The sequence below is a fragment of the Ranitomeya variabilis genome, chromosome 5 (assembly GCF_051348905.1).
Source record: "Ranitomeya variabilis isolate aRanVar5 chromosome 5, aRanVar5.hap1, whole genome shotgun sequence".
Taxonomy (NCBI): domain Eukaryota; kingdom Metazoa; phylum Chordata; class Amphibia; order Anura; family Dendrobatidae; genus Ranitomeya; species Ranitomeya variabilis.
Window position 1 is genome coordinate 84,021,864 of NC_135236.1, and position 27,055 is coordinate 84,048,918.

Consider the following 27,055-nt stretch of genomic DNA (forward strand, 5'->3'; position numbering starts at 1 on the left):
CTCACCAGAACCACCAGGGCGATCAGGATGGGCCCTATGAAAGGCACGAACCAGATCAGAGGCATGAACATCAGATGCATTCACCCAAGAATTATCCTCCTGGCCGTATCCCTTCCACTTGACCAGATACTGGAGTCTCCGTCTGGAAACACGAGAGTCTAAGATTTTCTCCACAACGTACTCCAACTCACCCTCAACCAACACCGGAGCAGGAGGCTCAACGGAAGGCACAACCGGTACCTCATACCTGCGCAATAATGACCGATGAAAAACGTTATGAATAGAAAAAGATGCAGGGAGGTCCAAACGGAAGGAAACAGGGTTAAGAATCTCCAATATCTTATACGGGCCGATGAACCGAGGCTTAAACTTAGGAGAAGAGACCCTCATAGGGACAAAACGAGAAGACAACCACACCAAATCCCCAACAAAAAGCCGAGGACCAACACGACGGTGGCGGTTGGCAAAAAGCTGAGTCTTCTCCTGGGACAACCTCAAATTGTCCACCACCTGCCCCCAGATCTGATGCAATCTCTCCACCACAGCATCCACTCCAGGACAATCCGAAGATTCCACCTGACCAGAGGAAAATCGAGGATGAAACCCCGAATTACAGAAAAACGGGGACACCAAAGTGGCAGAGCTGGCCCGATTATTGAGAGCGAACTCTGCCAATGGCAAAAAAGCAACCCAATCATCCTGGTCAGCAGACACAAAACACCTCAGATATGTCTCCAGGGTCTGATTAGTCCGCTCGGTCTGGCCATTCGTCTGAGGATGGAAAGCGGACGAAAAAGATAAATCTATGCCCATCCTAGCACAGAATGCCCGCCAAAATCTAGACACGAATTGGGTCCCTCTGTCAGAAATGATATTCTCAGGAATACCATGCAAACGAACAACATTTTGAAAAAACAGAGGAACCAACTCGGAAGAAAAAGGCAACTTGGGCAGAGGAACCAAATGGACCATCTTAGAGAAACGGTCACACACCACCCAGATGACAGACATCTTCTGAGAAACAGGCAGATCTGAAATAAAATCCATCGAGATGTGCGTCCAAGGCCTCTTAGGAATAGGCAAGGGCAACAATAATCCACTAGCCCGAGAGCAACAAGGCTTGGCCCGAGCACAAACGTCACAAGACTGCACAAAGCCTCGCACATCTCGTGACAGGGAAGGCCACCAGAAGGACCTTGCCACCAAATCCCTGGTACCAAAAATGCCAGGATGACCTGCCAACGCAGAAGAATGAACCTCAGAGATGACTCTACTGGTCCAATCATCAGGAACAAACAGTTTATCAGGTGGGCAACGATCCGGTCTATCTGCCTGAAACTCCTGCAAGGCCCGCCGCAGGTCTGGAGAAACGGCTGACAATACCACTCCATCCTTAAGGATACCTGTGGGCTCAGAGTTACCAGGCGAGTCAGGCTCAAAACTCCTAGAAAGGGCATCCGCCTTAACATTCTTAGAACCCGGTAGGTATGACACCACAAAATTAAACCGAGAGAAAAATAATGACCAGCGCGCCTGTCTAGGATTCAGGCGCCTGGCGGTCTCAAGATAAATCAAGTTTTTGTGGTCAGTCAATACCACCACCTGATGTCTGGCCCCCTCAAGCCAATGGCGCCACTCCTCAAAAGCCCACTTCATGGCCAAAAGCTCCCGATTCCCAACATCATAATTCCGCTCAGCGGCGAAAATTTACGGGAAAAGAAGGCACAAGGCCTCATCACGGAGCAGTCAGAACTTTTCTGCGACAACACTGCCCCAGCTCCGATCTCAGAAGCGTCGACCTCAACCTGAAAAGGTAGAGCAACATCAGGCTGACGCAACACAGGGGCAGAGGAAAAACGGCGCTTAAGCTCCCGAAAGGCCTCCACAGCGTCAGGGGACCAATCAGCAACATCAGCACCCTTCTTAGTCAAATCGGTCAATGGCTTAGCAATATCCGAAAAACCAGCAATAAATCGACGATAAAAGTTAGCAAAGCCCAAAAATTTCTGAAGACTCTTAAGAGAAGAGGGCTGCGTCCAATCACAAATAGCTTGAACCTTGACAGGATCCATTTCAATGGAAGAGGGAGAAAAAATATATCCCAAAAAGGAAATCCTCTGTACCCCAAAAACACACTTAGAACCCTTCACACACAAAGAATTAGACCGCAAAACCTGGAAAACCCTCCTGACTTGCTGGACATGAGAGTCCCAGTCATCCGAAAAAATCAGAATATCATCCAGATACACAATCATAAATTTGTCCAAATAATCGCGAAAAATATCATGCATAAAGGACTGGAAAACTGACGGAGCATTTGAAAGACCAAAAGGCATCACTAAATACTCAAAGTGGCCCTCGGGCGTATTAAATGCGGTTTTCCACTCATCCCCCTGCCTGATTCGCACCAAATTATACGCCCCACGAAGGTCAATCTTAGAGAACCACTTGGCCCCCTTTATGCGAGCAAACAAATCAGTCAGCAACGGCAAAGGGTATTGATATTTTACAGTGATTTTATTCAAAAGCCGATAATCGATACATGGTCTCAAAGAGCCGTCTTTTTTTGACACAAAGAAAAAACCGGCTCCTAAGGGAGATGACGATGGACGAATATGTCCCTTTTCCAAGGACTCCTTTATATATTCTCGCATAGCAGCATGTTCAGGCACAGACAGATTAAATAAACGACCCTTTGGGTATTTACTACCCGGGATTAAATCTATGGCACAATCGCACTCTCGGTGCGGAGGTAATGAACCAAGCTTGGATTCTTCAAAGACGTCACGATAGTCAGACAGGAACTCAGGAATTTCAGAGGGAATAGATGATGAAATGGAAACCACAGGTACATCCCCATGAGCCCCCTTACATCCCCAGCTCAACACAGACATAGCTCTCCAGTCGAGGACTGGGTTGTGAGATTGCAGCCAAGGCAATCCTAGCACCAAATCATCATGTAGATTATACAGCACCAGAAAGCGAATAATCTCCTGGTGATCCGGATTAATACGCATAGTTACTTGTGTCCAGTATTGTGGTTTATTATTAGCCAATGGGGTGGAGTCAATCCCCTTCAGAGGAATAAGAGTCTCCAAAGGCTCTAAATCATACCCACAGCGTTTGGCAAAGGACCAATCCATAAGACTCAAAGCGGCGCCAGAGTCGACATAGGCGTCCGTGGTAATAGATGACAAAGAGCAAATCAGGGTCACAGATAGAATAAACTTAGATGGTAAGGTGCAAATGGAAACAGATTTATCAAGCTTTTTAGTGCGCTTAGAGCATGCTGATATAACATGAGTAGAATCACCACAATAGAAACACAACCCATTTTTCCGTCTAAAATTCTGCCGCTCGCTTCGGGACAGAATTCTATCACACTGCATACTCTCTGGCGACTTCTCAGTGGACACCGCCAGATGGTGCACTGGTTTGCGCTCCCGCAAACGTCTATCGATCTGAATAGCCATTGTCATGGACTCATTCAGACCCGCAGGCACAGGGAACCCCACCATAACATCCTTAATGGCATCAGAGAGACCCTCTCTGAAAGTCGCCGCCAGGGCGCACTCATTCCACTGAGTAAGCACAGACCATTTACGGAATCTTTGGCAGTAAATTTCCGCTTCATCTTGCCCCTGAGATAGGGACATCAAAGTTTTTTCTGCCTGAAGCTCCAAATGAGGTTCGTCATAAAGCAACCCCAAGGCCAGAAAAAACGCATCCACATTGAGCAACGCAGGATCCCCTGGTGTCAATGAAAAAGCCCAGTCTTGAGGGTCGCCCCGGAGCAAGGAAATCACAATCCTGACCTGCTGTGCAGGGTCTCCGGCAGAGCGAGATTTCAGGGACAAAAATAATTTGCAATTATTTCGAAAATTCTGAAACCCAGATCTATTCCCCGAGAAAAATTCCGGCAAAGGAATTCTCGGCTCAGATACAGGTGCATGACAAACAAAATCTTGCAAATTTTGTACCTTCGTGGCGAGATTATTCAAACCTGCAGTTACACTCTGAAGATCCATTACAAACAGGTGGACACAGAGCCATTCAAAGATTAGAAGGAGAGAGAAAAAAAAAAATAAAAATTTCAGCAGACTACTTATTTCTCTCCTTTCTCAGCCAAGGATTTTAACCCTTTAGTGGGCCGGTCAAACTGTCATGATCTCAATGGCAAGAGAACATAGCATAAGCATATATAGAAACTAGCTCTTGGAAGATGGGAACTGAGCTGACCATGAACTAAACCTAACGCACAACTAGCAGTGGCCGGGTAGCATGCCTACGTTGATTCTAGATGCCCAGCGCCAGCCGGAGGACTAAATAATGCTAGCAGAGGAAAATATCAGTCCTAGCTCACCTCTAGAGAAATACCCCGAAAGGAGACAGAGGCCCCCCACATGTATTGGCGGTGAGTTAAGATGAAATAACAAACGTAGTATGAAAATAGGTTTAGCAAATTTGAGGTCCACTTACTACATAGCAGAAGACAGAAAGGACACTTTCATGGTCAGCTGAAAACCCTATCAAAACACCATCCAGAAATTACTGTAAAACTCTGGCATTAACTCATAACACCAGAGTGGCAATTCCTGTTCACAAGAGCTTTCCAGACACAGTAACGAAACTACAGCTGTGAACTGGAACAAAAATGCAAAAACAAACATGGACAAGAGTCCAACTTATCTAGTAGTTGTCTAGGAGCAGGAACAAGCACAGAGAGGCTTCTGATAACATTGTTGACCGGCAAGCAACTAACAGAGCAGCAAGGTTATATAGCGACTCCCACATCTTGATGGGAACAGGTGAACAGAGAAGATGAAAACACCAGTTCAATTCCACCAGTAGCCACCGGGGGAGCCCAGAATCCAAATTCACAACATACAACCACTGAGCCAGTTATGAATCCACCTAACCGTAGCCTTGTCAATCGCATACTTTTCATACTTTTTCATTTTTTCAATAAGGATAGCATGAAATATTTTATTAAATGCTTTTCTGAAATCAAGATATACTATATTTACCGCATTTCCCTGATCCACCCAGTCAGTGATTCCATCATAGAAAGAAATTAGATTTGTCTGGCATGACTTGTTTGCCACAAACTCATGCTGGCTCTGGTTAATTGCTGTATTCTTATCAAAGTAACTTACATACATGTTGCTTAATAATTTGCTCAAATATCTTTCCTGGTATAGAAGTAATGGTACCTTCACACTGAACAACTTAGCAACGATAACGATAGCGATCCGTGACGTTGCAGCATCCTGGATAGCGATATCGCTGTGTTTGACACGCAGCAGCGATCAGGATCCTGCTGTGACATCATTAGTCGGAGCTAGAAGGCCAGCACCTTATTTCGTCGCTGGATCACCCGCTGACATCGCTGAATCGGCGTGTGTGACGTGGATTCAGCGATGTCTTCACTGGTAACCAGGGTAAACATCGGGTTACTAAGCGCAGGGCCGCACTTAGTAACCCGATATTTACCCTGGTTACCATTGTAAATGTAAAAAAACCCAAACACTACATACTTACATTCCGGTGTCTGTCGCGTCCCCCGGCGTGCGCTTCCCTGCACTGTGTCAGTGCCGGCCGGCCGTAAAGCAGAGCACAGCGGTGACTTCACCGCCCTGCTTTAGGGCCGGCACTTACACAGTGCAGGGAAGCGGACGCCGGGGGACGCGACAGACACCGGAATGTAAGTATGTAGTGTTTGGTTTTTTTACATTTACACTGGTAACCAGGGTAAACATCGGGTTACTAAGCGCGGCCCTGCGCTTAGTAACCCGATGTTTATCCTGGTTACCCGGGGACTTCGGCATCGTTGGTCGCTGGAGAGCTGTCTGTGTGACAGCTCTCCAGCGACCACACAATGACGAAACAGCGACGCTGCAGCGATCAGCATCGTTGTCTATATCACTGCAGCGTCGCTTAATGTGACGGTACCTTAAGACTCACTGCTCTATAATTTTCTGGCTCCATCTTCTATCCTTCTTTTTTTAGATTTCATCAGTTTAATATGTATGGGGGGCTTTCAATGGGAATTGCAAACAATTACATACAAGAGATGGAAGCTTTTTATTACATAGAGAAGCTTCGTAGTTAGTTTTTATCTAGAGGGACTTCTCCATTTATCTATTAGTCCATTGAGTGGAAAAATTAGCCACACCTTGGACAAATAGAGAAAAGGGAAGAACTAGAGAGATAAAGGGAGGAAGAGAGATTGATAATATATCCCCTGATTCTGAACCTCAATAAATGATGCTGCAGCAATCCATACTACATACATAATAACATAGTAATATCGTTATTAAGGTTAAAGGAAGACTTTAAGTCCACCTAGTTCAACCCATAGCCTAACCTAACATGCCCTAACATATTGACTCAGCAAGGCATGTGCAGGGATTTGCAATCTGGCACTTGTCACTGTCTCTGTCTCTGATCACTTTCCTAAACCAGCGAGTTATACCCATTTGAGATACAGACTATAGACTAGACGTGTTCCCCTACCACTTCCAGTCTCAAAGCCCCTTTTATTCCTGGAAAGGTCACTTCCATATAGCTGGACAGAAACACCAGTCCAGGGTAGATCCACAGTATGGACAGTAGTCCTCAACTACCCCATCAGATCTTAAGTTCTCCATAAATATTAGATGAAATATGTCCAAATTTGACGATATTGGCAGGATTGGCTACTCATCTGATGTGTTTGGGCGCCTTCCGACTCTCCCTGGGCAGATGATGTTAGGGTGAAAGAAGAATCAGGCAGTTGGAACTTCAACACCTAATGCTTTTGTCCTTCGGGGAGATTGGATGCTGCCAGAAGTGTCTGGCAAGTGACTTTCTCCTCTTTGCTATCGAAAATAAAAGTATTATTTATCATGCTTACTTATATAGTGCTGTCTTCCCATCTGACCACAAAACGCCTCTTTACATCACCTGGCCTCCCCTAGAACAGAGCTTTGTGGTGCAATGCTCAGCATTCTCATGTGTGAAATGTGACCCAGCTGATATGATTGCGCATGTTGCTGTCTTAAATGACAAGTGCATACAATGTACTGTGGTTACTTTTTAAAGGGGTTGTCTGGGTTGCAGAGCTCTACAGCATAGCTTTATTAACTGCATAGTGGGCACGATAAGGTTCTGCACATCAACCCCTATTGATTCGCACCCCCATAAAAAGATATTTTGGTGACTTATCCTAACGATAGGTGATCAATATAAAAGTCCTGAACAACCCTTTAATGTTGCAGTGACTCAAAAGTTGGAGATTGTTACCAGAAGTTTTGCAATCTTCAGTTTAATTATGTGCCCTATTTTCCATTTGACTTCTTTAGAGGTTGGAGACTTCTTGGCCTTGGATCTCGGTGGCACTAACTTTCGAGTAATGTTGGTTAAAGTTGGGGAAGACCTAGATGGAGAATGGAAAGTGGAGACCAAACATAAGATGTATTGTATTCCTGAGGACGCCATGACAGGAACAGCTGAGATGGTGAGAACATGTATGGGAACAACACAATGTTGGGTGACATTGGTGGAGTATAATAAATACACTATGTGCAGAATTATTAGGCAACTTATTATTTGGACCTTATCATAATTTTATGATTTCCAACTCCAAGTTGTTTATACTCCGGTGCTTATTGGATGACGCAAATCAGATGATGTGTATGTGTCTGAGGAGGGTGAGGCCTAAGGACACAACACCCTTTATCAAGGTATGCAGAATTATTAGGCAGCTTGTTTTCCTCAGGAAAAATGGGCCAAAAAATAGATTTACCTGACTCGGAAAAGTCAAAAATTGTGAAAAGTCTTTATAGAGGGTGCAGCAGTCTGGAAATTGAAATGTCTTGGCCCAGTCTTGACAATTTCAACTTTTGCGCCTTGTTCAATGGTGGTCGGGTGTCAGTCTCCTCACCTCAGTCATGTCTCTGAGCACTGAACTCCTTGTACTTCTGTGTCTTGCTCAGTGGTGGTCGGTGTCAGTCTCCTCACCTCAGTCATGTCTCTGAGCACTGTACACCTTGTACTTCTGTGTGTTGCTCAGTGGTGCTCGGGTATCAGCCTCGTCACCTCAGCCAAGTCTCAGAGCACTGAACACTCTGTCCTTCTGTGTTTTGCTCAGTGGTAGTCGGTTTCAGCCTCCTCACCTCGGCCAAGAACACGTTGTACTTCTGTGTATTGCTCAGTGGTGGTCAGGTGTAAGCCTCCTAACCTCGGCCACGTCTCTGAGCACTGAACACCTTGTACTTCTGTGTCTTGCTCAGTGGTGCTCGGGTGTCAGCCTCCTCACCTCGGCCATGTCTGAGCACTGAACACTTTGTACTTCTGGGCCTCCAAGGAGGCTTCAGTCCTGCAATATCACAGCTCTGGAGGATAATGGCTCCTGGTCACTTCACCTTTGATTCTTCTCACTTCTTTTGGCAGTTGATGTGCGTCTTTTATTCTCAACACATATTTTGCTCCCTGTTGCCTAAAAACACAACAAAACATCTGATGGTTCTGTGATCGCCCCAATGATGATTACGTCAAAATACTCTTGACTAATAATTTTCAGCAGCCCAATCCATTTATCAATACACCTAAAAAAATTTAGGAAAAGCTAGAAACATATTTTGGGTGAAATCATCATTTACATATTTATTCTAACAAGTTAAAAGCCTAAGGGGGTTGTCCTCTACTACATGTGACGTAACTATCTAGTATTTCCTTTCCAGCTGTTTGATTACATTGCGGAGTGTATATCAGATTATCTGGACCAGCAGAACATGAAACACAAGAAATTGCCCCTTGGATTTACCTTCTCCTTCCCAGTCCGACATGAGGATATTGACAAGGTGAACCAGTTTTAACATACTCGAAATGTGGACAAATATCCACTAAAAGTGTCCAGTGACCCTGATACACATGCACACTCAATTAGGTAAGTGTGCATGTGCGCTACTTCTGGCATCATCTTAACTAATATAGGGACTTTTAGGATGCCCCTTTACTAATTAGATGGTCATCCAGTCACCCCAAAATGAAGAGTTCAGAGGTTTTTTTTAATTATGTATGGTGACTGTATGGCTTTAACTACCATATAAATGCTATATTGTGTTTTTAGAGTTACCTCTATGTTATGTTTTGATAGGGCATTTCTTAATCAAGCTTTGTATATGTTCTCTATAGGGGATCCTACTGAACTGGACCAAAGGATTCAAAGCTTCTGGTGCTGAGGGGAACAATGTTGTTGGACTGCTGAGAGATGCCATCAAGAGAAGAGGGGTGAGCTGTGATGTGATTGTAACTTGATGTAATTTTTCAGTGTGGTAGCAATAATGGTAATTTGGTAAATAAAAAGCAGGCACGCCTTGGTCTCCGTGACTGATGCTCCATTGTGGCCAAAAGCCTGAACATAATTGCAACAACTCTATGGTCCCCTATTGCTTCCTTCCCCATTTCTACTCCATTGAAGTCCCTCTGAATGGTGGAATGCTTTAAGATATGTCCACCATTGCAACCTGTGGATACATGGGAGTCAGTGGGTGCTCTCGTCTGCTGACCTGAGACGGCATGGACCAGGGATCATCCGACTGAACGCCCACTGAATGCCAGCTCTCTTTTCCTAAGGGCAGAGTACTACTCAGACAACACAGGGTGAGGGTGAAACAGTGTAGCAATACTTTATTGAACCACAAAACAGACAATAACATAGAACAATTCCAGCAAAATACCCAAAATGGTGCAAATTTACAGAGTCTCACCCTTCTGCTCACTAGCTGGGATTAGAGCAGCTGCAATTTCGGTGCTTCCAGGGCTGACTACCCCCACCTGTGACACCCACAGAGAGGAGGTAACGACAAACTTAGGAAGCTGACAGTCCATTGAGGCACGTGGCAAGGTAACCTGGCTGGTCACAACCTGGATTTTTAAAGAGTTTCCAAGGAGCCAGGTGACCTGAGTGTCTCAATCCTGGCTTCCCCAAACGTATCCATGGGGCTCAGGTGACAGGTGGGTCCATATCCTGGCTTCCCCAAATGTATCCATGGGTTCAGTGATGTCAATAGAGCAGATCTCTATTCTGTCAGCCGGGGCCGTGGTCCCTATGCTGGCATCCTATAAAATGTCAAATCTGTGTCCTTCAAGATTGAGCTATGATGTCCTGGCTGATGTCCTGTAGGCTGGAGCGTGTTACTGCCTGTGATTTTGTAAAGAGTCTCTGATTCTCATTGCAGAACAATAGAAATCCTTTTTATACCCATATCTATGTTTCAGGTCATCATCCACACGTCAGGGGGAGGTGGGATGAGTTTAACACTCATTGTCTGAGTATTTAATAAATATGCATAGTTTTTCCTCTTCTGTTTTGCAAGTCAACAAGCCACAAGGTCCCACACAATGGTCAATCAATATACAGTATTATCAAACATCGATTGTTCAATGACCCTGCGTTCCTGTCTTGCTAAGGGTACTGTCACACAGTGCAATTTTGATCGCTACGACGGCACGATCCGTGACGTCGCAGCGTCGTATGATTATTGCTCCAGCGTCGTAGACTGCGGTCACACTTTGCAATCACGGCGCTGGAGCGATGCCGAAGTCCCCGGGTAACCAGGGTAAACATCGGGTTACTAAGCGCAGGGCCGCGCTTAGTAACCCGATGTTTACCCTGGTTACCAGCGTCAACGTAAAAAAAACAAACAGTACATACTTACATTCCGGTGTCTGTCCCCCGGCGTTCTGCTTCTCTGCACTGTGTAAGCACCATAGCCGGAAAGCACAGCGGTGACGTCACCGCGTCACCGCTGTGCTCGCTTTCCGGCCGGCAGGCGCTCACAGTGCAGAGAAGCTGAGACGCCGGAGGACAGACACCGGAATGTAAGTATGTACTGTTTGTTTTTTTTACGTTTACGCTGGTAACCAGGGTAAACATCGGGTTACTAAGCGCGGCCCTGCGCTTAGTTACCCGACGTTTACCCTGGTTACAAGCGAACACATCGCTGGATCGGTGTCACACACAACGATCCAGCGATGTCAGCGGGTGATCAAGCGACGAAAGAAAGTTCCAAACGATGTGCTACGACGTACGATTCTCAGCAGGGTCCCTGATCGCTGCTGCGTGTCAGACACTGCGATATCGTAACGATATCGCTAGAACGTCACGGATCGTACCGTCGTAGCGATGAAAATTGCACTGTGTGACAGTACCCTAAGGTAGCAGACAATAAGCTGTAGGAGCTGATATAAGAGGCAAACAGTAGCCATTCAAAAATATCAAGAATCAACTTTTAAAGCTCATATGACAACATTCTATGGTTCTTGACCAACTGAAAATCTGGATAATTAAGACTAAATGCTGTGTCGTCACACAACCTTATTTTATTTCTCACATGCTTCTAAAATAATGTATCAGCAGTAGCCTTCGATATAAATATACTACCATTCCAAGACTACAAGGTCTATGCAAACTATGTAGCTCCTAGGTTACAGACTATAAACAGAGTGTAATCTGATCCTTTAGTCACATCTCCTTTCACTGTTCCCCTATTTCTTACCTCCTTATCAAGTGTATGCTAGACTAAAGGATTAGACTACATAGGGTTTGTTTGTAGTCTGTAATTATGGAAACAGATAGGTCTGCAAAACAGCTTAGGGTACTGTCACACAGTACCATTTTGATCGCTACGACGGCACGATCCGTGACGTCGCAGCGATCGTATGAATATCGCTCCAGCGTCGTAGACTGCGGTCACACGTTGCAATCACGGCGCTGGAGCGATGCCGAAGTCCCCGGTAACCAGGGTAAACATCGGGTAACTAAGCGCAGGGCCGCGCTTAGTAACCCGATGTTTACCGTGGTTACCAGCGTAAAAGTAATAAAAAAAACAAACAGTACATACTTACATTCCGGTGTCTGTCCCCGGCGTTCTGCTTCTCTCCACTGTGTAAGCGCCATAGCCGGCAAGCACAGCGGTGACGTCAGACGTCACCGCTGTGCTCGCTTTCCGGCCGGCAGGCGCTCACACAGTGGAGAGAAGCTGAGACGCTGGAGGACAGACACCGGAATGTGAGTATGTACTGTTTGTTTTTTTTACGTTTACGCTGGTAACCACGGTAAACATCGGGTTACTAAGCGCGGCCCTGCGCTTAGATACCCGATGTTTACCCTGGTTACAAGCGAACACATCGCTGGATCGCTGTCACACACAACGATCCAGCGATGTCAGCGGGTGATCAAGCGACGAAAGAAAGTTCCACACGATCTGCTACGACGTACGATTCTCAGCAGGATCCCTGATCGCTGCTGCGTGTCAGACACTGCGATATCGTAACGATATCGCTAGAACGTCACGAATCGTACCGTCGTAGCGATCAAAATGGTACTGTGTGACAGTACCCTTAGAAACAAAACTGCAGACTTTTTGCAATTTTTTTACTTTTTTATTTTAGATGTACTGATGTAGTACAAAATGGTTGCAAAGGTGTACAATTCCTTGAACAGAATATGTATTGCAAAGGGAGAGCTGATCATCTATTGCACTGAGGCATTATCCCTGAGGCATCATCAGTTTAGCAGTCAATGATTGGATAAGTGGTCATTGCCCCATCTCCTAATGTCATGCCATGCTAATCTAAACTATGCTCTGAAAAAAACATTTTACACCATTTCTAAAATTGATTTAGTTCCATACATAACATAACTGGAAGTGGAGCGCCCGCTAGGACCGTGGGATACTCGGAACCGGGTCGGCACAGTTCTTAAAGGGGAAGTCACGGTGGCAGTGACCCGGTCCGTGGCCCTGGGCATCCAATTAAAGGGAATAAAGTGTAGTGGCAAATAAAGTCTAATGTAGTAATGATGGTGACGTCACCTGTGGTACTCAGCCAGGGATGGCTGACGCTGCTTAAAGTGGTCCACTGGGGCTGATGGTTTGCAGCTTAGATGGTTTTGCTCCCCACAGGTGGGGCGGAGGTCCCAGGGCTACCAGGACAGTCCATGTAGGGTTGTGTTATGACCCCAATGGCGAGGGTCTCAGAGGAACGTGGAAGTCTGCAGAATACAAAAATCCAGCTCATAGGGCAGTGGTAACTGGGTTGACCATATATCTACTCCTAACGCCAACACTAGAAGTAGCCGGGGATCATTCCTACGTTGATTCTAGATGACACGCGCCAGCCGGAGAATCTAGCTACCCCTAGTAGAGGAAAACAAAGACCTTTCTTGCCTCCAGAGAAGGGGACCCCAAAGCTGGATAGAAGCCCCCCACAAATAATGACGGTGAGGTAAGAGGAAATGACAAACACAGAAATGAACCAGGTTTAGCACAGAGAGGCCCGCTTACTGATAGCAGAATAAAGAAAGGTAACTTATATGGTCAACAAAAACCCTATCAAAATCCACACTGGAAATTCAAGAACCCCCGAACCGTCTAACGGTCCGGGGGGAGAACACCAGCCCCCTCAAGCTTCCAGCAAAGGTCAGGATATAGATTTGGAACAAGCTGGACAAAAATACAAAACCAAAACAAATAGCAAAAAGCAAAAGGCAGACTTAGCTGATATAACTGGAACCAGGATCAGTAGACAAGAGCACAGCAGACAGCTCTGATAACTACGTTGCCAGGCATTGAACTGAAGGTCCAGGGAGCTTATATAGCAACACCCCTAACTAACGACCCAGGTGCGGATAAAAGGAATGACAGAAAAACCAGAGTCAAAAAACTAGTAACCACTAGAGGGAGAAAAAAGCAAATTCACAACAGTACCCCCCCCTTAGTGAGGGGTCACCGAACCCTCACCACGACCACCAGGGCGATCAGGATGAGCGGCATGAAAGGCACGAACTAAATCGGCCGCATGAACATCAGAGGCGACCACCCAGGAATTATCCTCCTGACCATAGCCCTTCCACTTGACCAGGTACTGAAGCCTCCGCCTGGAGAGGCGAGAATCCAAGATCTTCTCCACCACGTACTCCAACTCGCCCTCAACCAACACCGGAGCAGGAGGCTCAGCAGAAGGAACTACAGGCACAATGTACCGCCGCAACAAGGACCTATGAAATACATTGTGAATAGCAAACGACACAGGAAGATCCAGACGAAAAGATACAGGATTAAGGATTTCCAATATCTTGTAAGGCCCAATAAAACGAGGTTTAAATTTGGGAGAGGAGACCTTCATAGGAACAAAGCGGGAAGAAAGCCACACCAAATCCCCAACGCGTAGTCGGGGACCCACACCGCGGCGGCGGTTGGCAAAGCGCTGAGCCTTCTCCTGTGACAACTTCAAGTTGTCCACCACATGATTCCAGATCTGCTGCAACCTATCCACCACAGAATCCACCCCAGGACAGTCAGAAGGCTCCACATGACCCGAAGAAAAGCGAGGATGGAAACCAGAGTTGCAGAAAAAAGGCGAAACCAAGGTGGCGGAACTAGCCCGATTATTAAGGGCAAACTCAGCCAACGGCAAGAATGTCACCCAATCGTCCTGATCAGCGGAGACAAAACACCTCAAATAAGCCTCCAAAGTCTGATTGGTTCGCTCCGTCTGTCCATTAGTCTGAGGATGGAAAGCAGACGAAAACGACAAATCAATGCCCATCCTACTACAAAAGGATCGCCAGAACCTGGAAACGAACTGGGATCCTCTGTCTGACACAATATTCTCAGGGATGCCATGCAAACGAACCACGTTCTGGAAAAACACAGGAACCAGATCGGAAGAGGAAGGCAGCTTAGGCAAAGGAACCAAATGGACCATCTTGGAGAAGCGATCACATATCACCCAGATAACGGACATGCCCTGAGATAGCGGAAGATCAGAAATGAAATCCATGGAGATATGTGTCCAAGGTCTCTTCGGGACAGGCAAAGGCAAGAGCAAACCGCTGGCACGAGAACAGCAAGGCTTAGCTCGAGCACAAGTCCCACAGGACTGCACAAATGACCGCACATCCCTTGACAAGGAAGGCCACCAAAAGGACCTGGCCACCAGATCTCTGGTGCCAAAAATTCCCGGGTGACCTGCCAACACCGAGGAATGAACCTCGGAAATGACTCTGCTGGTCCACTTATCCGGGACAAACAGTCTGTCAGGTGGACAAGACTCAGGCCTATCAGCCTGAAATCTCTGCAACACACGTCGCAGATCCGGAGAAATAGCTGACAAGATAACTCCATCTTTAAGAATACCAACAGGATCAGCGACTCCAGGAGCATCAGGCACAAAGCTCCTAGAAAGAGCATCGGCCTTCACATTCTTTGAACCTGGTAAATACGAGACAACAAAATCAAAGCGGGAGAAAAACAATGACCAGTGGGCCTGTCTCGGATTAAGGCGTTTAGCAGACTCGAGATACATCAGATTTTTGTGATCAGTCAAGACCACCACACGATGCTTAGCACCCTCGAGCCAATGACGCCACTCCTCAAATGCCCATTTCATGGCCAACAACTCCCGATTGCCCACATCATAATTTCGCTCGGCAGGCGAAAATTTCCTAGAGAAAAAGGCACAAGGCTTCATAACAGAGCAACCAGGGCCTCTCTGCGACAAAACGGCCCCTGCCCCAATCTCCGAAGCATCCACCTCAACCTGAAAGGGAAGTGAGACGTCAGGCTGGCACAAAACAGGCGCCGAAGTAAACTGGCGTTTCAACTCCTGGAAAGCCTCCACGGCAGCAGGAGCCCAGTTAGCTACATCGGAGCCCTTCTTGGTCATATCCGTCAAAGGTTTCACAATGCTAGAAAAATTAGCGATAAAACGACGGTAGAAGTTAGCGAAGCCCAAGAACTTCTGAAGACTCTTAACTGACGAGGGCTGAGTCCAATCAAGAATAGCTCGGACCTTGACTGGGTCCATCTCCACAGCAGAAGGGGAAAAAATGAACCCCAAAAAGGGAACCTTCTGTACACCAAAGAGACACTTTGAGCCCTTGACAAACAAAGAATTTTCACGCAAAATTTTAAAGACCAACCTGACCTGCTCCACATGCGAATCCCAATTATCAGAAAAAACCAAAATATCATCCAGATAAACAATCAAAAATTTATCCAGATACTTCTGGAAAATGTCATGCATAAAGGACTGAAAAACTGAAGGCGCATTGGAGAGCCCAAAAGGCATCACCAAGTACTCAAAATGACCTTCGGGCGTATTGAATGCGGTTTTCCATTCATCACCTTGCTTAATGCGCACAAGGTTGTACGCACCATGAAGGTCTATCTTGGTGAACCACTTGGCACCCTTAATCCGGGCAAACAAGTCAGACAACAGCGGTAAAGGATACTGAAATTTGACAGTGATCTTATTTAAAAGCCGATAATCAATACAAGGTCTCAAAGATCCGTCCTTTTTTGCCACAAAAAAGAATCCCGCACCAAGAGGGGAAGAAGACGGACGAATATGTCCTTTTTCCAGAGACTCCTTGATATATGAACGCATAGCGGTATGTTCAGGTACCGACAGATTAAACAGTCTTCCCTTAGGAAATTTACTGCCTGGGATCAAATCTATAGCACAGTCACAGTCCCTATGAGGAGGCAGTGCACTGGACTCAGACTCACTGAAGACATCCTGATAATCAGACAAATACTCCGGAACTTCCGAAGGCGTAGAAGAAGCAATAGACACAGGCAGGGAATCCTCATGAATACCACGACAGCCCCAACTTGAGACTGACATAGCCTTCCAGTCCAGGACTGGATTATGGGTCTGTAACCATGGCAGCCCTAAAACGACCAAATCATGCATTTTATGTAAAACCAGGAAACGTATCACCTCGCGGTGTTCAGGAGTCATGCACATGGTAACCTGAGTCCAATACTGCGGTTTATTTGCTGCCAATGGTGTAGCATCAATACCCCTAAGAGGAATAGGATTTTCTAATGGTTCAAGAGTAAATCCACAGCGCTTAGCAAATGAGAGATCCATAAGACTCAGGGCAGCACCTGAATCTACAAACGCCATGACAGGATAAGATGACAGTGAGCAAATCAAAGTTACAGACAGAATAAATTTAGGTTGCAAATTACCAACGGTGACAGGACTAACAACCTTAGCTATACGTTTAGAGCATGCTGAGATAACATGTGTAGAATCACCACAGTAGTAGCACAAGCCATTCCGGCGTCTATGAATTTTCCGCTCATTTCTAGTCAGGATTCTATCACATTGCATTAAATCAGGTGTCTGTTCAGACAACACCATGAGGGAATTTGCGGTTTTTCTATCACATTGCACCGAATTAGGTGTCTGTTCAGACAACACCATGAGGGAATTTGCGGTTTTGCGCTCCCGCAACCGCCGGTCAATTTGAATAGCCAGTGCCATAGTATCATTCAGACCTGTGGGAATGGGAAAACCCACCATAACATTCTTAATGGCTTCAGAAAGGCCATTTCTAAAATTAGCGGCCAGTGCACACTCGTTCCAATGTGTCAGCACGGACCATTTCCGAAATTTTTGGCAATACACTTCAGCCTCGTCCTGCCCCTGAGACATAGACAGCAAGGCCTTTTCTGCCTGAATCTCAAGATTGGGTTCCTCATAAAGTAAACCGAGCGCCAGAAAAAACGCATCAAGATCAGCCAATGCCGGATCTCCTGGCGCCAGCGAAAAAGCCCAATCCTGAGGGTCGCCCCGTAAGAACGAAATAACAATTTTTACTTGCTGAGCAGAATCTCCTGATGAACAGGGTCTCAGGGACAAAAACAATTTACAATTATTCACGAAATTCCTAAACTTAAACCTGTCTCCGGAAAACAGTTCAGGAATCGGTATTTTAGGTTCTGACCTAGGATTTCTGATAACATAGTCTTGTATGCCCTGCACACGAGTAGCCAGCTGGTCCACACTTGTAATCAAGGTCTGGACATTCATGTCTGCAGCAAGCATAGCCACTCTGAGGTAAAGGGGAAGGAGAAAAAAAAAAAAAACTCAGAATCTTCTTTCTTATAATCCCTCTTCTGCAATGCATTAAACATTTAATACTGGCCTGGCAAACTGTTATGACCCCAATGGCGAGGGTCTCAGAGGAACGTGGAAGTCTGCAGAATACAAAAATCCAGCTCATAGGGCAGTGGTAACTGGGTTGACCATATATCTACTCCTAACGCCAACACTAGAAGTAGCCGGGGATCATTCCTACGTTGATTCTAGATGACACGCGCCAGCCGGAGAATCTAGCTACCCCTAGTAGAGGAAAACAAAGACCTTTCTTGCCTCCAGAGAAGGGGACCCCAAAGCTGGATAGAAGCCCCCCACAAATAATGACGGTGAGGTAAGAGGAAATGACAAACACAGAAATGAACCAGGTTTAGCACAGAGAGGCCCGCTTACTGATAGCAGAATAAAGAAAGGTAACTTATATGGTCAACAAAAACCCTATCAAAATCCACACTGGAAATTCAAGAACCCCCGAACCGTCTAACGGTCCGGGGGGAGAACACCAGCCCCCTCAAGCTTCCAGCAAAGGTCAGGATATAGATTTGGAACAAGCTGGACAAAAATACAAAACCAAAACAAATAGCAAAAAGCAAAAGGCAGACTTAGCTGATATAACTGGAACCAGGATCAGTAGACAAGAGCACAGCAGACAGCTCTGATAACTACGTTGCCAGGCATTGAACTGAAGGTCCAGGGAGCTTATATAGCAACACCCCTAACTAACGACCCAGGTGCGGATAAAAGGAATGACAGAAAAACCAGAGTCAAAAAACTAGTAACCACTAGAGGGAGCAAAAAGCAAATTCACAACAGGGTTGTATATGTCAGGGTGCAGGAAATAATTGGAGGACACAGGATTTGCAGTATCTTTACCTTTTACTGGTGAAATTGCAGTCCAGGGCACAGGTTACAGGTGATCTTTGAAATCCGGGTAGCCTGGAAGCAGTTCAGAATCCCTCTAGCCAGGTGGGGTTGGAAGCCTTCCTTTCTGCGCTGGATTCTGGGTTCTTGATGCCTTAGCTTTCCTCAAGTCCCTCTCTCAGTCTGTCCCGTAGGTGGAACACTACCTGCATGGCAGGCAGCTCCAGCCTTTTTACAGGTGTCCCTTTCTCATGGTGACTCCGGGCCCTAATCTGCTGTTGTGCCTTCAGGTGTCATTTGTGGCTAGAAGACCTGCAATCTCCTGCCCTCCGGTTTCAGCTGTGGGGCATACAGTTCCCACACAACCTCAGACCCTGGTGTCCGGTTTCTTGCTCTTAATCCTGGGGGTAAGCTCAATCGCAGCTCCACTCCCACTTTCTCTCTCCCTTGCTTCCTCTCCCTTCACTGTCTCACACAGACTGACTAACTCCACCTTCAAGCCAGAACTTATAGGAAAGCTACCCCGAAACCGGGTTTAGAGCTCCCCCTTCTGGCCTGGAGTCAGGAAAGTGTTGTATGTAAGTGTTACCTGCTAAGAGGATTCCTTCTCGCTTCCAGGCATGGCATCACCCTCCCCGGGAGACAGGCAATACCACTGTGGCATCTGGACTCCTGGGGTGCCACAGAAACTCTGTTGTCCCAATGTAAATTCTGTAACGGGGCTCCCCTACCATGGACCTAGGTCTGACTTCTGCTTCTGCACTCCCTAAAAAATATTTCCCAACTCAAAAAGCTTTTCTGGGACACTAGAGATTGCTTTGCAGTGTCAAATTTATATTTACATAGCTGTGCCCCTTTTATGGCAGGTCTAACCCCATAACTACCCTATCCCTTCACCCTGTGCCTCTGTACTCTGAGACTTGGCACTCTGGCAAAAAAATAATATTGGGGGAACCAAGTGTCCAGAAGTTGCCAGGAGACTTCAGGAGAATTGTCAACTTTTCTGGGAGTTGCCAAATATGCCCTGAGGATATACCCCTTAATTATTGAAACATATAGGGCCTGATTCATTAAAACTGGTGTTATACACCTCAGTCTTAATGATGGAGCATCTTAGAGTACAATGTGCCGAATTCATTAAAAGGCACACATCATTTAATGAATTTGGTGCATCTTCTCAGTGGGGTTCACCTTTGTGGACCTCACCAGAAATGCTACTCCAGACAGAAACTGGAGTGACAATTCTGGCATAAAGAAATGCCATCGGAATTGATGAATATGACGAGTGGCTATTGCGACACCTTGTTCTAACCCAAGCTCCTCCCTAGCCTTACCTGTTTTTGTCAGAGCTGCCCCAAACTGATGTGAAAATGCTAAAAGTCACAAAATGTTTGCACAACTTTGCAATTCTTCCTTTATGTTCCCCTGTAGTTATATTAATGTTATTTCTGTCCTCTCCAGGATTTTGAGATGGATGTTGTTGCTATGGTCAATGACACGGTTGCCACAATGATCTCTTGTTACTATGAAGATCACCGTTGTGAAGTTGGCATGATAGTAGGTAAGTGTGAATTTACAAACCGGTGGTCTTGGAGGGTAAAGTTTGTTCTTGAGGCGAGCACCAAGTCAGTGTAGAAGAACGTGAAGGGAATCTGTCAGCAGAATTTCATCCTCTAAACTATTCACTCGTTTCAAAGGCAAGTCCAGCAATACTTTTCCATGGCTAGTCCGCTCCTCTGTTACTGAGAAATCAGCTTCTGAATTGATTTGAGGCTCGAGACTTATCTGTAGATCTGAAGCCTCTGTCACTCCAGCTCTATTCTCCTCTCAGCACCGACTCCTCCTATGCTTAGCTTCATCATATTTGATCCTTCTCTCCCCTGACATCATATGCTGGGGAGAACCAGGAGGTCCTCATATACATTACTCTGAATTTTTTTACTTCTGGAGTCGTGCAGAATGTGATTTTTTTTCACTGGGAGACATACAGTTTACCACTGCGTGTCCATGTATACCTCCATCAGAAGAACGAGATGTGCACTGAGCCTTATAGAGTTGACCCTTTATTTTAATTTTATCTTGATCTTCCAGGCACTGGATGCAATGCTTGCTACATGGAAGAGATGTGCAACGTGGAACTGGTGGAAGGAGAAGAAGGTCGTATGTGTGTCAATACAGAATGGGGTGCATTTGGTGACACAGGTGAAATAGAAGACTTCCGCCTAGAGTATGATCGAGTGGTGGACGAGGGCTCCCTCAATCCTGGTCAGCAACTGTAAGGACACACTATATTATTCCACACTAAGTGATCACTAATGATCTGTGGGGGTCACAACACTATGGCCATCATCAGTTATTCTATCACAATGTCATCATTTAGGGACAATCCTGTATAGCCTGATTGTCTATAATATATATATATATATATATATATATATATATATATATATATATATATATATATATATATATATATACTGTATATAATATATATATATATTGTTGGTTTTTTTTTTCATTTTTTAACAGTTTACAATAACAAATGCCAAAAATTGGTTGTGTAAAGCCAAATTAATTGTATGTCTATTGCCAGAATACTAAATAAATGCATTTATCTGATGGAAAATTTAGATTTTTGACAAAATGGTTTGGTGTCCTCTGATGTTCACTGTTTACTTTTTCTATGGAATAGTTACGAGAAGATGATTGGAGGCAAGTATATGGGGGAGCTTGTCAGACTGGTCCTCATGAAGATGGTGAATGAGAATCTGGTTTTTGGAGGAGAAGCTTCTGAAAAACTGAAGACGAGAGGAAGTTTCGAAACGCAATTTGTGTCGCAGATAGAAGGGTAATAACTTCTATTTCTACTAATAAATCCTCAATCCGACTATCCGCTTTGGACAATCCAATTTTGGTAAAATGTTATCTGATGATAAGTCAATCATAGAGTGTTCCTCTGTTGAGACTCTCAAATATCAATTGTAACCTGTTGGAAATCATGGCTACAAGTCTACAATTTCCCTGCAGTGCCTCCACGGGAGAAATTAGGCATTGCATGGTGCCCGTTAAAATCAATATGTTGTCCTTGTAGTTGCCGAAAAAGCAGGGTCCTCTAAAATGAGAGACGTTGTTTGTATTTGGGGAATTCATGGTAACCCCAAATGAGCAATCCTGTCAATCCCTTTTTTACTGATATCTCCACCCCATTGCTAGTTGTAACCCCATTTTTATTTTTATGTGATTCTTATTTCCAGAGACTCTTCAGACTTCAAGCAAACTTGCAACATCCTGCGGACACTCGGTCTACAGCCCACCGTGGGAGACTGCCACGCAGTGCGTATGGCATGTGAAAGCGTGTCTACACGAGCAGCCGCCATGTGCGCAGCTGGCCTTGCTGGAGTCCTCCATCGTATGCATAAAAATCGGGGAGAAGACATCCTCAAGATCACAGTTGGAGTGGATGGATCTGTCTACAAACTTCACCCTTCGTAAGTTAACTATCTAGTTGTCTACATTACAGTCAAAAATTATTTGCCTAATTCACAATTTGCAAATCCAAGTGTTGAGAACCACTTTCCTTATCTCAATATTTTTTTTATGATCATAAAGTGTTGTTGATGCCATTTTCTTCTACTTTCAGCTTTAAGGATAACTTCCACACAGCTGTCCACAAGCTGGCACCGAGGTGTGATATCACCTTCATCCAATCAGAGGAAGGCAGCGGGCGAGGTGCAGCCTTGATTTCGGCGGTAGCGTACAAGATGGCCTATCTTATTGGGCATTAGCTACTCATGCAACATAATCCTTGGACATATTAATTCAGTACCTCCTGAGTCAGTTTCTACAGACCTGTAAAAAAAAGTCTCAAAAGTGCACAATGTTCCATTACATCAACATTGTCCTACAGGCCTAAACAGCATATATGGATCCATCATGATGTATAGAAGGGGCAAACATCTTCCCGTAGCTTTAGCATGTATTTTGCAGAACATTGATAGATTATATGGTCTGGTTAGAAAGATATCCAACAGGATGTCTGTGTAATTTTGGCTTTCTTCACATAATTACATGCCAAATCAATATGTCTGTTTGTGCGTAAGGCAATACTCTAAGAAGAGTTCTCAAGACAGTCACGTACTGGTGACCTTCAAAGTTTTTGCTGTTAGGTTACAGACTCGCACTTTTTCAGATTCCATGTGGATTTCTCAGGTAAGAAATTAGAAATGTTGGACGTAAGCAGACACATTACCACTTTACAGACATTGACAGCCTGACCAAACCCAATGGTCAACTTTCAGCCTGGAGAATGAAAAGAAGAATTGTGCCACAGCCTTCTTTAGAACTTGGGATGACGTGTGGCAGTTCATCTGAACAGTATATATCTATAATATGTAATAAAAGAGAAGAATCCATCTATAGCTAAGCGTTTACTAATGGGATCCCTTCTCTCGAAATTTTTATAATGTATGTTGTGAATATGTGTTGTCAGCGGCTTTTGCAAATACAATAATGTGGCTAACAGCAGTCGGTAATGATAGAAAAGTGCATCAAAACTGTACAATGTAAATTAGATTTAATTTATACACGACTATGACAAGTGGACCTTCCTAGAATAAACTGTAAAGCTAGATAAAATAGGGGGCAAAACACCTGAAGTCTTCGAAAAACATGGACATTTATGGTCTACCATTCACTTTTTAATGAATTTTAAGAGAAGGGGATCATGTCCCACCCATGCCATTCCGTGTGAAAAACAACGTCCTTGAGGAATCAAGGAAGCAAGGTTGGCGTGCACTTGGTCGAGGTGTTGAGGTGCTGGTGGAACAGGGTGCATGTCTCAGAATCATTGAGTAATTCACCGCACTTTCTTTGGTATTAAAGAAAACTTCTAATTTTATTTGGTGTGAAGCCAGCATGTAAAAAACCATCAGTGGTGCTGGGAGGTGAGACGTCACTGATAGAGGCGTGGGAATCGCAGAAGCGACTATTGTGACAAGAACCTAAGAAGGGTCGCATAATCTTAAGTCTATGATGCTCACCTCCCAGCACCACCTCCATGTTTGCTTCACACCAAATAAAGTTTGTCCCTTTCTTCCTTGAGGAATCAAGATAAAGCCAAACTGGTTAGAAGCCAATACATGAACATTGGGATTCAGTTGAGTTTTCTGAGTCAGATATGATTGTTTTAGTGAAGAACTCTGATAGAGGACTTATCTTCAGCAATACTGAGCTCTATGGAAAATGACTAAAGGTGGCCATATACATCAAATAGCTGTTGTACAAAAGCTCCTTGGCTGACAGCTATCTCTCCCAACTCCCGAATACAGATAGTCCCCCAATTCATCAGAGCTTTAGCTGTGCAAAAATATAGTGACCTTTAACATTTTTATGACATTTTCAGTAAGCTTCTAAAACGTGGGAGAGTGGCGACCACTGCTCATCAAAATCATGCCGAGTGGTGGCGTTCCTGACTCCACAAATGTTACTCAAGTCCGTGCCTTGCCTGATTTATTAATAAATCAAAGCAAATATGAAACTTAGCACTGAAATGTGACGAAAAAAGTGATTTATTGGGCAATTACCATCCAGAATGAGAAAAGGTTTCGGTCGGAATAGACCTTCATCAGGGGCCTTCTCTTTCCACTTTGCAGTGGGCGCCACAGACAATTCACCGCTTTATCGCTCTGAACTAGAACAGATTCCAGGGCACTCCATGAAACATGTTCTCATTCTGGATGTTTTCTCAAAATGGATTGAAATTGTCCAATATATCACTTTTTTCCAATCACATTTGAGTGGCAAGTTTTATATACCCAGTATCATATGGGACTGGATCCTACTTGTGCACCTACTGACCAGAAGTGCCATGTTCATTGTTGTCATTAATGAATCGAGCGCCTCGCACCCCACCCCCTCATCAAGACTGGCCCTGATTCTTGATTAATCAGGGCCATAGAGATTTATCAAGACAGGAGATTTTCACGCCAGGTTTGATGAGAGGGGGGTATTGGAGTCAGATGCTCCTGATTCACTAAAATAATGAATCTTAATGAATGTGATGTGTCTGACAAGTGGTGTGCACCTCATCACAAATCTTTCTCCAACCAAAGACTGGAGTAAGATTTCTGGCCTAAGGAATGGCACAGCTCAAAATGAGTTAGTCGAGCTCTGGCGTCATGCCCACTCATCCCATGTTAACTTCACTAATTCTGATGATATCAATTCAGCTAACGGCTGGCAAATAGACTGAGGAAAATTAGAGGTTTGGAAGCTGCTTATATGCATTTTTTTACAGGAATGAAGAAAAATCCTTTAATAAAGTGATTTGCAAAGTTTCATCATCTTCCATGCTATACAAAATATATGTAATATATAAAAAAAAGGTTAGCTACTTTTTTAAATCAGACATAACATTAGAACCACTGAAAGGTGAAGTGAAAAATCTTGATTGTCTGGTGACAATGACATTGGTAAGAGGGTGGAATAAATTAGGCAAAAAGTGAAAAGTCAGTTCTTGTGGTTGATGTGTTGGAAGCAATAAAAATGGGCACAAGTAAGGTTCTGAGCGACACTGACAAGAGCCAAATTTTGAAGGCTAGACGACTGGGGCACAGCATGTCTAAAATGGAACTTTGTGGTTCATGCTAGGTCAACAGGTAAAAAGTCACGAAAGGGATCAAGGACAACCAAATCTTACTGATTGAAGGGTAAAGAAGTTACAAATTGGGAGAAAGTTAATATTTGGTATGACAGAAAGGTGTCAGGACAGCACATCGCACCTTGCAGTGGCTGGGAATGCATAGTCACAGGCACACACCCAGTCGGCCATAATGGGCATATGAGCATCAAAACTCGACCCTGGAGCAGCAGAAGAAGGCAGGTGTAGAAAGACAGCTAGCTGTGGAGTTAAGGGGTCACTCACATGAGCGATGATTCTCTCTTCCATGACAATAGTATCGATTATGGTAATGACAATCGTCTCAAACTCTGATCAGAGATTGAGCTGAGTGTCTGCTGAGTGTGATCTGGTTCTCTAGCATGAGAAAATCATATCACAGGTGCAAACAAAATGGAGAACCTAATTTCTCCATCTTCTTCGTTGTCTGCATACACGTCATATTTGTCTCATGACAAATCGTCATGAGAAAAAAATACAGATCTGCACTGCCCCATAGTATAACATTGGGCCGAGTGCTGTCCGAAAAACAACAGATAGCACTCGTCTGAGTTATACGCTCATGTGAGAGAGCCCTTAGTGTGATACTCTGCGCAATATTCTGCTGGGAAACTTTGGATCCTTGTACAGCTTGTACAGACTAAGTACGCCCTGTTCATGGCAATAGTATCCCCTAATGGCAGAAACCTCTTTTAGTAGCCCCTGCCACACTGCAAAATGTATATAGGAATGGTTTGAGGCACATCTTCAAGTTTCCCTGGATCTCAATTCGAGATCTAACATCTTGGTGTAGATACCACTAGGTTCTTCAAAGGTCTTGTGGAGTCCATGCCTCGTCAGGTCAGAGCTGTTTTGGTGGCATGAAGGTGGCCTACACAATATTGTGCCTTTGATGGTTTTACTGTTATCGCCGATCAGTGCATGTATATTCATTAGATTATATCTTTCACGTCCTCTTGAATAAGTAACACCATATTATACTCTTGACCATAGAACATAATTTCCCATATGCATTCTATGTACACCACAATGAATTGCATTTGGCCTATTTAGATATTTTTTGTGTTTTTATTGACAAAAAAAAATATTTTCTGTACAGCATGTCATGTTTTTCAATTTCCTGTTTTAATTTCTTGGTGATATCTGTTAATATGTTGAGCTATGATGCAATTTCTTTCCCATTAAAATAAATGTTATCAATGAGACATCATTGACTTTTGCAAGTGTGAAGAGTATTAAAACAATGTAGTTCTCATAGTGCCTGGTTTTATGCTGCTTTCTATGAAAAATCTGCGATATGTTAGATAGGCCAGTGTCCCCCCTTTGGGATCCTTTTAAGGAGGTTTGGGGCTCCCTAGAAGGCAACAATAGCAAAACTTGTCACTTGTATAGGAAGGGTGTACTTATTTCTTTCTAATCAAAGATTCAGGTGCAGGTCGGAATGGATGTGGGGGTCTTGAGAGTATACATACAAGACAACTGTCCCAAATTTGCCAAAACTTCCCTTATTTTTCCTAAACAGGTATACTTTGCCCTGCACTGAAAATGGGCAGTGTTTACAGCAAACTCACCCACAAA

At 44.6% G+C, this 27,055-nt stretch overlaps 1 protein-coding gene across 2 annotated transcripts in view; it reads left to right on the forward strand.

The window, feature by feature from the left end:
• Window positions 1–26,693, forward strand: part of GCK (glucokinase) — a 78,787-nt gene extending 52,094 nt beyond the window's left edge. For both annotated transcript variants that reach the window (XM_077262780.1, XM_077262781.1), the window contains exons 3-10: window positions 7,344–7,498; window positions 8,724–8,843; window positions 9,178–9,273; window positions 20,263–20,362; window positions 20,893–21,076; window positions 21,494–21,649; window positions 22,056–22,289; window positions 22,442–26,693. In XM_077262780.1, the coding sequence (XP_077118895.1) occupies window positions 7,344–7,498; window positions 8,724–8,843; window positions 9,178–9,273; window positions 20,263–20,362; window positions 20,893–21,076; window positions 21,494–21,649; window positions 22,056–22,289; window positions 22,442–22,586 (1,190 nt within the window). In that variant the 3' untranslated portion in view covers window positions 22,587–26,693. The remainder of the gene's footprint in view (window positions 1–7,343; window positions 7,499–8,723; window positions 8,844–9,177; window positions 9,274–20,262; window positions 20,363–20,892; window positions 21,077–21,493; window positions 21,650–22,055; window positions 22,290–22,441) is intronic.
• Window positions 26,694–27,055: the final 362 nt, after the last annotated feature.